This window comes from Trachurus trachurus (genome assembly GCF_905171665.1).
Source record: "Trachurus trachurus genome assembly, chromosome: 21".
Classification (NCBI taxonomy): Eukaryota; Metazoa; Chordata; class Actinopteri; order Carangiformes; family Carangidae; genus Trachurus; species Trachurus trachurus.
In genome coordinates, this window is record NC_139899.1 from 20,517,939 (window position 1) to 20,531,184 (window position 13,246).

General features: G+C 40.4%; 1 protein-coding gene across 3 annotated transcripts in view; it reads left to right on the forward strand.

The window, feature by feature from the left end:
• Positions 1 to 2,364: 2,364 nt before the first annotated feature.
• Positions 2,365 to 13,246, forward strand: part of nalcn (sodium leak channel, non-selective) — a gene marked incomplete at both ends in the record, with an annotated part of 61,116 nt that continues 50,234 nt past the window's right edge. For 2 of the 3 annotated variants that reach the window (XM_083996476.1, XM_083996477.1), the window contains 9 exons: positions 2,365 to 2,406; positions 3,122 to 3,262; positions 4,145 to 4,327; positions 6,673 to 6,756; positions 6,890 to 7,029; positions 7,124 to 7,252; positions 9,876 to 10,027; positions 11,363 to 11,505; positions 11,781 to 11,885. In XM_083996476.1, the coding sequence (XP_083852602.1) occupies positions 2,365 to 2,406; positions 3,122 to 3,262; positions 4,145 to 4,327; positions 6,673 to 6,756; positions 6,890 to 7,029; positions 7,124 to 7,252; positions 9,876 to 10,027; positions 11,363 to 11,505; positions 11,781 to 11,885 (1,119 nt within the window). Of the gene's footprint in view, positions 2,407 to 3,121; positions 3,263 to 4,144; positions 4,328 to 6,672; positions 6,757 to 6,889; positions 7,030 to 7,123; positions 7,253 to 9,875; positions 10,028 to 11,362; positions 11,506 to 11,780; positions 11,886 to 13,246 lie in introns of those variants that run through there. The other variant, XM_083996478.1, reaches the window with a different exon arrangement.

Sequence of the window (13,246 nt, forward strand, 5' to 3'; positions counted from 1 at the left end):
GGAGAAGAATACCGAGCGGCGCAGCTACACTACGGAGGCTAATGGAATTTCTTGGTTTTGCTCATCAAACTCAGCAAATACACAACCAAAAAACTCAAAAACGCTGTGGTGGACAAGTTGTGACCTGCACATTTACCACGCTATGAGATAATAGCGGAAAGTTAAGAGAAGTGAAGCAAATACTCGGAACTACTTTCTTCAGTGAACCACTGGTCGGAGGGACACAGTGTGCGCACCTCAGCCAGTGCCGTAGTATACGGACGTATCTGCAGTAAACAGGCGCTTTTGAAATCACTCCGCCGAGCAGCCGTCTAGAGTGTAAAGTCCGACTTTGCCTCTAAAACAACTCCATCTCGCAACTTTCCGCTATTATCTCATAGCGTGGTGAATGTGCAGTTCACAACTTGTCCACCACAGCGTTTTTGAGTTTTTTGGTTGTGTATTTGCTGAGTTTGATGAGCAAAACCAAGAAATTCCATTAGCCTCCGTAGTGTAGCTGCGCCGCTCGGTATTCTTCTCCCCCAATCTAAAAGCAGCTTGGACCAACAATTAAAGGTAACGAACCTACTGCTATTACTAGGGGGATCATGGCGATGGGCCAATTTTCAAAAATGTTGAACTATCCCTTTAAGCTAAGAAAGTTTGCAGCCTCCAACAAATACTCACACTTACAATTAATCTGCCCAGTGATCGCATCCTGCCCGTGAGGAACATGTCCTTTCTCCAAATGGGAAAGTAATTGCAGTCTTTGCCACCTATACTCCCACATAATAGCACTTAGACCCTGTAATTTTGTTTTCACTCTTCCTCATGTCTCCATCTGCATATGTTAAGTGTAGCAATTACACTGGGAAATTGCTTCTAACTACATGGGGTTTATAGGATGGACAGTTTCTTTTCTTGGCAAAACCATAAAAGGAAACAAGGGCGATACAGTTACTTTGTTCTGTCTGTAAGTAAGAGGTCTCTTTTCACTTTTCAAAAGTTGTACTTAAACATTTTTCTCATTAAGGTTCTGGCAATAGGTCATCTTAAAAATTCATTTCAGTCAGTTCAAATAATTGAAGGCTCAGATTTTCTTCAAGTCAGGTATTCTGTTTAACATAATGGTCGAGATAACAGCAACCTTTTCATTTTCCTGTTATGAATTGTGTATCCGATAAGGACTGTTCATTGTGACTGTTATTGAATTTCATTTTGTGATATTGGCATATTTCATTGAGGGGGAGGACATAAAATTACATAAGAGTCCTTTTCTTCAGATTGTTTGTGTTTGTGCTGATGGCACGACAATGAGCAGAGACGTCCACAGATTGAACCTGTACAGTATTTCATTCCTCAGGTGATACACTCTCGCTCTCTCACATTATTGAATTATATTTCAGTGCTGTTTTCAATACTTTTCCCCATTTTCTAACATACCAATGTAGCCATGCAGGTAGTTTTAGATGTAGCCTATCTCCTGCTTTCACTAAATAGACGTAGCTATGCCAAGGTCTCCTCCTGCACTATTGATGTCTGTCAGTTGTTGCTTTTGGATAAAAGCATCTGTTTAGTGAATAAATGTAAACACTGGGGTGATTTTTAGCTTCATCTCAGTAAATTGACATTGAATTGAGATTACCTTCTGGTGCTCATTTACATATATTTTTTATAGTAAAGTATTTTTTTTTTTCACTGCCACAGTGAAGAGAGAAAGGAAAGCAGGAACTGGGGTTGAACTGGAGATCACTGCTTTGGGCTATGACAACACCACCTGTCCACCGAGCACCCTCTTTATATATTTTTTTTAACATAAATACCTCTGTGATGTGTAGTGTGATATGTTGATTATCTAGAGTAAAATGGATAATTACCTCCCTGCATGGCTACATAACACTGGAGGTAAGAGAAAATATGTCTTTATATAAGTTGGGGGGACCAATTGAATTGCATTGCTATGTTCTGCAGCTGCGCCTCGCAGCACCTGTGTATATGTTCTCTCACTCCTCTTTACTGCTCTTATGACTGCTACCATTCACTGACCGCTGCCGCAGGACCTCCAGGCCTTTAGGACATTCTCCATTTTGCATCTCTAGTCTCTCTCTCTGGTTGGTCTCTCCACCCCTCTGTGACCTGGGGATGAACGCACCAATGAGGAGCCTCACAGTGAGTCAACCTGGCCCTGCTCCACCCCATCTTCTTCCTCCACAACACCTCAGTCACTCACAGAGTGTGTCGCATATATGCCTTGATGTCAGACGTGGTGGGCATTCCTGTCTCTATGAGCGTACTGTAGATGTGGGTAGTGTACTGTAAACCATATGAGCCATAATGTTGACTAACTGTTGTGTGTTATTTACAGGGTATGCCTGATCGCATGTTATGTGCAGTGCTGGAGCAATTTCAGCTTTACTTTTCCCTTTGGTATGTGCGCTTTGTCTCCATTCAGAGTGTCATTTCTTCTTGTGTTCTTCTTAAGTTGAAACGGCCTGGACAGTTTTCTTTTTCTGCATACACACATGCACACAAACACACACACACACACACACACACAAACAAACAGGGACATTTGCAGTTTAACACCAACTCACTGTACAGTAGGTTACACAGCTTAGTCTTCTGGCGCCTTGGTGTTCAATGATGAAGATCATGTTTGATCTTTCCAAATGGTAAGTCACTGGAGCTGTTCCGATGTGAATACACTTGTCCTGTGTTTCATGTGTGCTACGTTGTGTATCACGATGGCCATTCAATAATGCAACACCTGTTTAATTAATTGCACACCTCTGTTCTGGCAATTCAAGTCAGGGTAGTTAACTTACACATCACGGATCACTGAACTTTAATGCTACACCCAGAAGCCACATACTGTAGCATATTTCATACTATATTTACATATTGATTAACCTAATTTTTGAACGGTTCGCTTTTCAAGAACTGCACTGATGCTGATGTATGGCAAGTACACAGCTTCATCTCTGAGCTGCGATAATTATAGATTAAATTAATTTAGTCAATATTCCACATGATTCAACAAAAAGTTGCACTACTGCTGCCCAGACTTGGATACAGCCAGAGTGTTCCCCTGTACCTCATTTAGCTTTGGTCACTGTGTGGTCCGCCTCCCTCTCTCTGTCAGATCCACTCTCTGTATAGCACGGCCAGCCCCAGCATGCTGAAGCGGAAACAGAGCTCACGGGTCGAGGCCCAGCCCATGACCGACTTTGGGCCGGATGAAACCCTCGCCGACAGCGCTGACATCTTCTGGATCAACAAACCAGTGAGTGCACTCCTCGAATGTGTGTAATGTTCTTAGCAGGTCTTAGTGGGTTTTTTGTCCAGTGGAAAAACAGGCCTCTGCTGTATTTGTCAAATATTTATTATTCAAGTGTTGGCTCCCTGAGCTGTTGTTAGAGCTACAGAGAAAAGCCTGAGAGAAGAGAGGAGATGTGAAATTACATTGGGATAGGTTTTGGTACTTAACCTAACTGAGGTCGGTGCAATGCCGTCGTATACGATGGCGGGGGTATTGTTTTACTCTTTCGCGTCTATCTCTGGGAAACCGAATAATAGCGCTGTAATTCTTCTTTTTTATTTAAAGCCGGACACGTCGGCCTTTACAAAGAGTCCACTGGTGTGTCTGAGCTCACCCAGAAGCGGAGTAGTCCTGCCTCAAACATCCGTGTCCAATAGGAGACTTCCATTGCAGGATGGGCCAAAGTCCTATAAGAGACCTGTGCGCCTTAACACGATGTGCCAAATAATGTTAATTTACATCAAGATGGTTTCAGTGTTGCCTTGTATGATTGCGATTATCGGGAAAAATCAGCCGTAAATGCAATAAATAATGCATCAATTACCATTTACGCATTTTACACAAGCTAAGACCAAGAAATGGGCCTCATACAGTATGGCCAGGGTGGGAACTGCTATAGAGTGTCTAAAAGAAAAGAAAACAATTCTGTGTGTTTCCAACAAATATACAGTATGTGAAATTTATTTTCCGTTAATTATTTTCCTATCTTTTTCTGATCATATAGCTTTTTCTGCATTCATATGACCCAGGTTGTCCTATAAAAAAAGGGTGTCAATTACTTGATTGTGGGTCAAGGGTCAAATATGAGGCCTAAAGCACACTTTGTTGTCGTTTCCTCTTTTGCAGTGGGTGCACACCCTGCTGCGGGCCTGTGCCATCATCAGCGTCATCTCTGTGTGCATGAACACCCCTAAAACATTTGAGCATTACCCTCCTCTGCAGTATGTGACATTCACGCTGGACACACTGCTCATGTTCCTCTACACCGCCGAGATGATCGCCAAGATGCACATCAGAGGAATCGTCAAGGTACCTCCTGACAGCAGCCTGCAGCTTTATTAGAACAGATTGTCACATGAAGCATCGTACAAAAATCAAATTCCTGCAAGATTTAACAACAACAACAAAAAATTATTCCTTGCAAACTTTCTAAATCAGAGTACTGAAATATTTAACGTGAAATGCCACAAAGGAAACAAAAAGAAAATCTCTCACAGAAGACTTGTTTTTCAGACATTTCATGAATTTTAGCAAGTAAATAGTTTCAGCTGTTTTGCTTTGTTTTTGTCTGATGGCAAATTTAGACTGAATATGAGATTTTTTTTGTTTTGTATTTATTTATTCATTTAGTTTTGTTTGTCCATGTGTGTTATTTTGTGTCTCCTAGCAGCAAATTTTCAAAAGTTGGGAATACATTTAGATGAAAGGGACATGGGAGGGAGTAGAACCAGTTATCTTAACTTTTCAATGCCAAAATGATGCACAAGGATGATTTTCACACTAAAGCTGGATTTTCTTTTTTTTGAAGCTAGTCTAGATTATCGTGATTTATTTCAATTATTAGGGTCATTGTTCTGCATGCAACATCTACTGCGTTTCAGCTAGTGGACAGCCACCCTGACATTATCCTGTAGGAAGCCTTGATAAACTTTGGAAGTAATTTTGCCCGCAATGATGGCAAACTGTCCAGGCCCTGAGGCAACAAAAGCAGCCCCAAACCATGATGCTCCCTTCACTGTACCTCACCTTTGAGATGATGTTTACATGCTGGCAATGCTATTTTTACACCATACGTACAAAAAAAAAAAAAATCCATTTAAATAAAATACAAAAAATTGAATCTTAGTTTCAACACAAAACATTTTCCCATTAGTGTTGTGGAGTGGCAAACTTCAGGCCTGAAATGGAAAGCAAAGCAAATGAATGCAGAAAACTAGGAAATTCCAAAGGGGTTCACATACTTTTTCTTGCAACTGTACTGTATATGCGCATTCAAACTTGCAGTATGTACATACTGGCATTAGATAGTAGAACGACGAACCCTTCATTAATGATACAGTATAAACAAACAACATGGAGACACTGCAAGTGGTTACAGGGAAGCCCAATGCATGCTGGTCCATAATCTAAGTCAGTTACAGTATCTTCAGAAGTATGGCCTTCATGTAGCGCTTCAGTTTTTTTCTCCCGCTTTGAACTGTACTTTACTTGTTGTATTGAGCTGTAGATTCAGATGAATCAACACAATTCAAATCAGAGGTGGACAGATAATATTCTGTAGAAGCATCCAGGAACAGACAGCTGGCAGATGAAAGGCCCATAATTACTGCCATAAAAAGTGTGGACAGCTTAATTGGCAAATCAAGGATAACAGGCAGGGAGGCACAAGGGGACACAAATTTAGAATCACCAGTCATAAGAAAAAAAACAAAACATAAAAAAATTACAGTAATCGTCCTTCTCTCGATATTTTATTTATCTACTATGTTCAGTTCTTGCAGGCAGATAAAAGCTTCTCTTTGTGTTTGAAAAGGGAAATTATTTTCCTGTAGCCTTTCTGTGAACGTCAGGTAAAATCCAGCTTCTCTAAGTGATGCACACGTGACACATTTGAATTTCTGCTTTGGATTTCAAAGTGTGTCAGAGTGGATATATTCATCATGTCTATAACTGTATGATTGACACTCGGAAGTTGTATTTTGTAGCCAGCACTTTTAAAAAGTGCCTGCACAAAACAAACGCTTCACATTGCGTGGTGAAGTAATTGCATGCCTTTGTTCTTGTCAGTGTGTAATCAAACATGGTCCTTATCTGCAGAGTGTTGCAGAACACACCCTCCTATTTGCAGCCTTTCTTCCTGTGGAAGACTGACCACCTAGGAGCTCTCTCTCTTTGAGTGGTAATTAAATATGCCCGTTTTTGCTGCCCTGGTGACATTTCAGTTTGTTCACACTTCAGGGCCTTTATACAGTAATTTTGTGTCTTATCATATCGAAAACATGGCTTTTCGAGTATTGCGGTCAGCCTTGTCAAATGGGTTCTGTAGTTTTCTGTTTGATGTTTTTCTTGAACATTGGTAGGTGATTACTTATATTCACATAGAGGCGTTTTTTCCCACAGTAAAAGCTTTTTCTGTCAGAATCTCAGAAGATGATGGTTAGCACTTAATGCGGGCAATTTTCTGAACCGGTATTATGAAAGGACTGGTATTATGAAAGCCTTAAACTATCACTGGGTGTTTTTGAAGTTGGTGGAATTTACCAGCTTTCTCGAACAATATGGCCCTGGATAATGATAATGTTCAGATTCACTTCATTCGATCATGGTCATACCTCTCTCCTTGTTGCCCTGTTTTTTTTCTGTTCCTCTCCTAGGGGGATAACTCCTATGTGAAAGACCGCTGGTGTATGTTTGATGGATTCATGGTGTTCTTCATCTGGGTGTCGCTAGTGCTGCAGGTGAATTCCAATGTTATAATAACTTATTGAGTTTTTTTTTATGAATCTTATTGCCATTTTTGTTACTGACATAAAACAATGGAGCACAATAGTTGGTTTTTGTTCTGCATTGCTCTACTCCTCTTTGTTTTAGGTGTTTGAAATCGCAGAGCTCGTAGATCAGATGTCTCCATGGGGAATGTTGAGAATTCCCAGAGCGCTCATCATGATCCGGGCCTTCAGGATCTACTTTCGCTTCGAGCTCCCTCGCTCCCGCATCACTAACATTCTCAAGTACAATACTGTCATCAACATTTCTCTTACATATGGTTGTACAATAACAGATCTGGCACTGACACATGTCTTTCATCTTTTCTCTGCTTTGCAGGCGATCCGGGGAACAGATCTGGAGTGTATCTATCTTCCTGCTGTTTTTTCTCCTGCTCTATGGAATTCTGGGTGTCCAGATGTTTGGGACGTTCAACCACCACTGTGTTACCAACGATACAGAGAAAGAGTAAAATAGTGTTTTCTATTTAATGACGATATCGATGCATTTTTCTGTTGCTTCCACAAGGCTCTATTTCTGTTGATAGGTGATATCCTGTTTTAACAAGACATTTTTTAATTGTCAGAACTTTTAAGGAAAATGAAAATATAAACATTGTTTTAATAGGCTCTACACTAATTTCACGCAGACTCAATCACCAGCGATGGTGCAGGTCACAAGTTAAACTATATTACCAGTCGTGGTATTATACAATCTTTTGTTGTGAAGTGCTACACAGAGGTTATATTTCAAGATCTGAAATTTAAAAAGGATCATGGCATCATCCCTTTGAACTGTGCTGAGCAGTAAGCCCTAAACTTGATATTTGAGTACCAGTATATTACATATACTTCTGGGCTCTTCCATCTCCATTTCTTTACACTTTTTCTGACGTGTCAGTGAAAATCCATTCCATTCAGGAAGAAATGGTATAACAAAATCCATATTGTGAAGAAAATCTGCACTGGTGTGCTGCTTAAAGTTACTGTTCAGTTCATCTTTACCTTCACATTGCGGCCATTATGTGAATGGCTCTACTGTTACACAACGTTAATACTGGTCTTATATCAAACTGGCATTAATCTGGTGCAGGGTGTGCAATACTGTGCTGTCTGTAGACCAGATGTTCAGAAGAGGTCCTGTCCTTCCCCCTGCACAGTGCCATGGTTGTACATTTAAGAAAGTAATGATGGGTCAGCCTGATCAGTCAGTATCTTTCCCCTGCTGAGCAGAGTCTGACAGGTCCTGACAGAATCTCATCTTTTGTGATCAGTTTGGTGTGACGGCCTAAGCAGCAGCCTCACCCAGTAAATTGGCCTTTTCTCTGTGCAGCTGCAGCGGCACAAATATCTTTCCATATCCAGTGTTCAGGAGCTGTTTTTGTCTGGGTTTATTGTTTCTATTACATTAATTTAGCAGGTTCATAGGCGGGAGCTCATGGCTGGAATACATTGCTTAATTGAGGCGTTAATGGTAAGCATGTTTTTTGCAAGAGGAAACAGGAAAACAGGAAACTTGTGGGCGGGTAGGGACACAGCATTGGCAGCGATGTGGGATTGTAGACGTGTAACAGTGCGTGCACATGTTGCTGCACAAGTAGATAATATATTCAAAACACATTTTTTTGTTTCAGTTGAGAATGATGATAATATGATGCAGAGAATAGGAATCCTTGTGGAGACAAAAGATTGGGGAAGTAACCATCATGATTAAAGCCCCAGGCTGCAGGGAGAGCTTACACTAATTATAATAATAAAAATTCCCTGCATTGTCCGGTCATTGTATTAAGCTCACTCCCGCTCAACAGCCACCCCATCCATCTCTCCTTACTGATGTGTGCCTACGCACCCAGGGGACACTGCATATATTGACCGTTTTAGTAGAAGGAAAGATAGCACAGGACATTCTCTCATTCATGTACCAACGATACAAAAGTGGGGAGAGAGCGACACATCTAATTTGTTTGCTGTTGTGCTCCTCTTCCTAAATCCCTTATATATAGATACAGTATATACTTCTGCTGGGGTATTTTAGAAATATGTCACTCAGGGACTGATGTGTCTAATCTCTATCTGCCATATGCCCTTGGCACAAAGTCAAAGCTCCCTGGCTTTTCACACACAAGGGATTTGATGGAAATTGGGGGAAAAATAGCAGGGGAGAGGTTTTCTGATATGGATATTAGATGAAAATGGTTTTGGATTTGTGAACAAAGTAGGGCCTCTCCTTTGGATGTCAGGATTTATGCAATGACCTCCTTACTTTTTAACTCCAATGGAGCTGAATAACATGCACAGATGTATGCAGTAAGAATATGGTTGACATTTTTTTTTTTTTTAACCTTTCTGTAAAGAATCAGGAGCTTCTGTTATCTGTCGGACTTTGCAAACTCCACTTGAGGTGGACAGGAGCTGTTAACAGGACCTGAGACTTTTGACTTTCAGATTTACCAATGTATTTTGGTCAGATAAAGTTACAGATCCAGAAAACCAATCGTGAATATTTTCTTATCATAAATATGTTTTGATTTAGTTTTACTCACCTGATTATTAATATCATATTACTGGACATTTTGTCTCACGTGTTTAGGATCCATTTATCTCTTTGATTGATGAGTGATTTCTTTGATAAGACACATTGATATTATTCAGTGCAGTATAATTAGCTTAACTGGGATTCACCACTATACCTCTGATTGCCCTTTGTGATAGTGCAATAAATTATCCCCTCTGATTCTGTACCCCTTAATAAACAATTTGGATGAATGTCTGGGCAGGCAATTTGACAGCATTAATTTTCATTAGAGACCTCAAGCAGCTCCTGAATAACACCTGTGGCTGAAAGACAGAAAGACGGGAAAGAGGAGAGGCAGGGTATGCATCTCTGTACTCTGAATGTGTTTGAATCATAGACTCCTTACCACTTTTATTTTGAAAAACTGGGACCTTTAAGTTATTTCTTGTACAATCTTTGTTTTTATTTAGCTGTATTTTACCATTTATCTTTCTTATATTAGGCATTTGTTATATTTACCACCTACTGCAAACATTTAATCTAATAATCAAATACTGTTTCTTCTCTCTTTTGTCAGTAATGTGACATGGAACAGTTTGGCCATCCCAGACACCCACTGTTCCCCTGATGGAGAAGGCTACCAGTGTCCTTATGGCTTCAAATGTGTTGACCTGGAGGAGCTGGGTCTCAGCCGACAGGAGCTTGGTTACAGTGGCTTCAATGAACTTGGTATAAACTATACATACACATACAGCACATGTAACAATTTCACACATACTATACTGTATATGGGATGTGCATGATTTTTTAGAATTGTACATCTAATGCAACATAGAGACCAACAGAAGAAAAAAGTTACAGCCGTCTCTGGTCACTTGTTGAAATCCTTTTAAATATCTTCTCCCAAATGAATCTTCATGCCTGTAAATCTTCACTAAATTCTGTTGAGAAATGTGGGAGTATGGCACTGTGAGAGTGGTTTATATACCTTCAATGAGAAGCTGTGCCATTCGGCAGCACAGCTTTCTTATCAGCAGAGTGGTGCTTAAATCTAGTGTCAGTGCACAGTGTGCTGCACCTAATCTTTAGATAGCCATGAAGGAGACTGAGAGCTTCACAGTACACACTAACTTCATCTAGACATTATGCTGTGTACTTGAATACAACCCATTCAGTGCAATATACAGCCCAACTGTGTGGCTTAATGGTCTATCACCACAATTTCTAAAAATATGTGTAGCTTCTAGTGTGAAACTGCATTAAGTGCCCTGTAGAAAAATACAGATTTTATTGTTATGGATGATCTTATTTATAGCATTCTCACTTTTTTATTCACATCCATGTGGAAGGAACAGGCTGTTCTCAAAAATACAATATCTGTGCTACGTACGTCAGTAACTATTTCTACTGTACCTCTTAAACTCATAGGCTCCATATGAGAACTGTTAAAGCTTGGAATAATGACATGATGTGTTTACTTGTTTAACTGGGAAAGTCTGCTTGCTGCTTACCTGTTTAAGAGTGGTCAGGTACCAGCATCTGTTTTTTCTTGATGCAGACCACTCATTCTTTTCAACCATTAAATAAATAAGGAATGTCTCGGCAGATAAAATCTTTTGCCAAGTGTTAAAAGCCTACACAGTCATTTTCAGAGACTGCGTTAACCAGAAAGCAACCAAGAGTTTCATTTTTCATAGTTTGGCCAACCCACAGACTTTTACATCCATTAGCTTCATTTGACCACGTTTGTCGGCGACAGTGACAAAGACATGCATTAAAGAACTGTTCATCAGATTAATGAATCTGCCAAACAGTTATAATTCTAAATCTTGTCATTATGGAGATGGGAACCAGGAGGACACAGGGGTTCTGAATTTTTCATCCTGGAAGTTGTCAGAATGTACATTCATTATAGATAAAAAGAGAAACTCAAGGTGTTGTCTTTTTGAAAGGCTCAGGCTGTGGGGAGCCATGGTAATTGGTGTGAGGTTCGCTGTCATCACTGTCTTAAGCAAAACCAAAGAAATGAACATCTGTCTGACTCCTGTGTCTCTCTTTGTTTAGGTACGAGTATCTTCACTGTGTATGAGGCTGCGTCACAGGAGGGTTGGGTGTTCCTTATGTACAGAGCCATTGACAGTTTCCCTCGCTGGCGCTCCTACTTCTACTTTATAACTCTCATTTTCTTCTTGGCGTGGCTTGTCAAGGTTAGGATCACACACACTCTCTCTCTCTCGCTCTCTCTTTAGTTCACTTTTCATAATACTTTTAGCACCTGGGGAGAGTTCAACACCAGTTGGACTTGGTTCATTTACATTCCCTAATCTTTCACCTACAGACATGAAATTTTCCCCCTATTAACAGAATATTCTCTGGCGAATGATAAAACATATATAACAGTGAAAGTAAATCACTTGGTCGTTTGTTTTTAAGTGTCACACAACACTTTTCCTCTCTCACTGTCTCTATCTTTCTTTTGCAGAATGTGTTCATTGCCGTCATCATTGAGACATTTGCTGAAATCAGAGTGCAGTTTCAGCAAATGTGGGGGTCAAGGAGCAGCACCACCTCTACTGCTACCACACAGGTACAACCACCACACTTGCACATGCACAAGCTGACAAAGTGGTGCCACAAAATGTCACACTAAAAAACTACTTGGTCCAGAGTGAAAAAAAAAAAATGTGTGCATTCATCAAGTTCAACTTAAAGGGATAGTTCACCCTAGAATGATATTTCGCTCATTATCTACTCACCCTCATGTTGACTAAGGGCTGGAAGAATTATCAGAGTCCTCCGTCCCTTCTCTGAGTTACAGGGGGTCTCGGCGTAGCAGTGCATTTCAATGCAACGGTTGCAAAGGGACACCGGAGCTCTTCGTAAAAAAACACACACAAAAAAACATCCAAATACCTCCATGATGCTCGTATGTAATGTCCGTCTTGTGCTGAAGCCCCAAATTGCGTAATTGTCCCGAAAAAAAATTAAATAAGTCTATATTTTAAGCTTGTTTGTAGCGGAAGCTTCTCGTCTTCTTCTTTTTCTCCTATTCCTGGTCCGTCCAAATATCGCGTGATTTGCGCCGGCGTCATTGCGGTTACTGCGAATCACGCGATATTTGGACGGACCAGGAATAGGAGAAGAAGAAGAAGACGAGAAGCTTCCGCTACAAACAAGCTTAAAATATAGACTTATTTAATTTTTTTTCGGGACAATTACGCAATTTGGGGCTTCAGCACAAGACGGACATTACATACGAGCATCATGGAGGTATTTGGATGTTTTTTTGTGTGTGTTTTTTTACGAAGAGCTCCGGTGTCCCTTTGCAACCGTTGCATTGAAATTCACTGCTACGCCGAGACCCCCTGTAACTAAGAGAAGGGACGGTGGACTCTGATAATTCTTCCAGCCCTTAGTCAACATGAGGGTGAGTAGATAATGAGCGAAATATCATTCTAGGGTGAACTATCCCTTTAAGTTATAGGAGAATCGTAAAATAAAAATGTCCACATGAGGGCTAACAGATCATCAGATGTCTGTTATTTTTAATAAATTGGTTGTCAGAGTATAAAAGATCAAATCTACCTTATTAGAAAACAGGCTAGATGAAAATAAGTTTTGGAATTTTAATAAAACAGATTAGGCAGATTTATTTGGCCAAGTGACACATGGGCACTTGGGACCTGGGAGATAAGATATATCGTCTCTATGGGAAGAGGAACATCTCCTCTAATCACAGCATCTGATCTGGAATCAAGTTGCCCAGGTGCAAAGCATTAAACTGGCGTTGCTGAGTATTTTAATGTATTGTTAGATTGAAATCTTCAATGTGTCAGTATCCTGGACAGATGGCTAACAAGACTGGCTTCTAACTGGTGAATTGGGCAGATCTATGCTGTGGTGGCAATCTGGGAAAGTCTAGTTCAGGCCCCTGCCTCCATCTCCTAA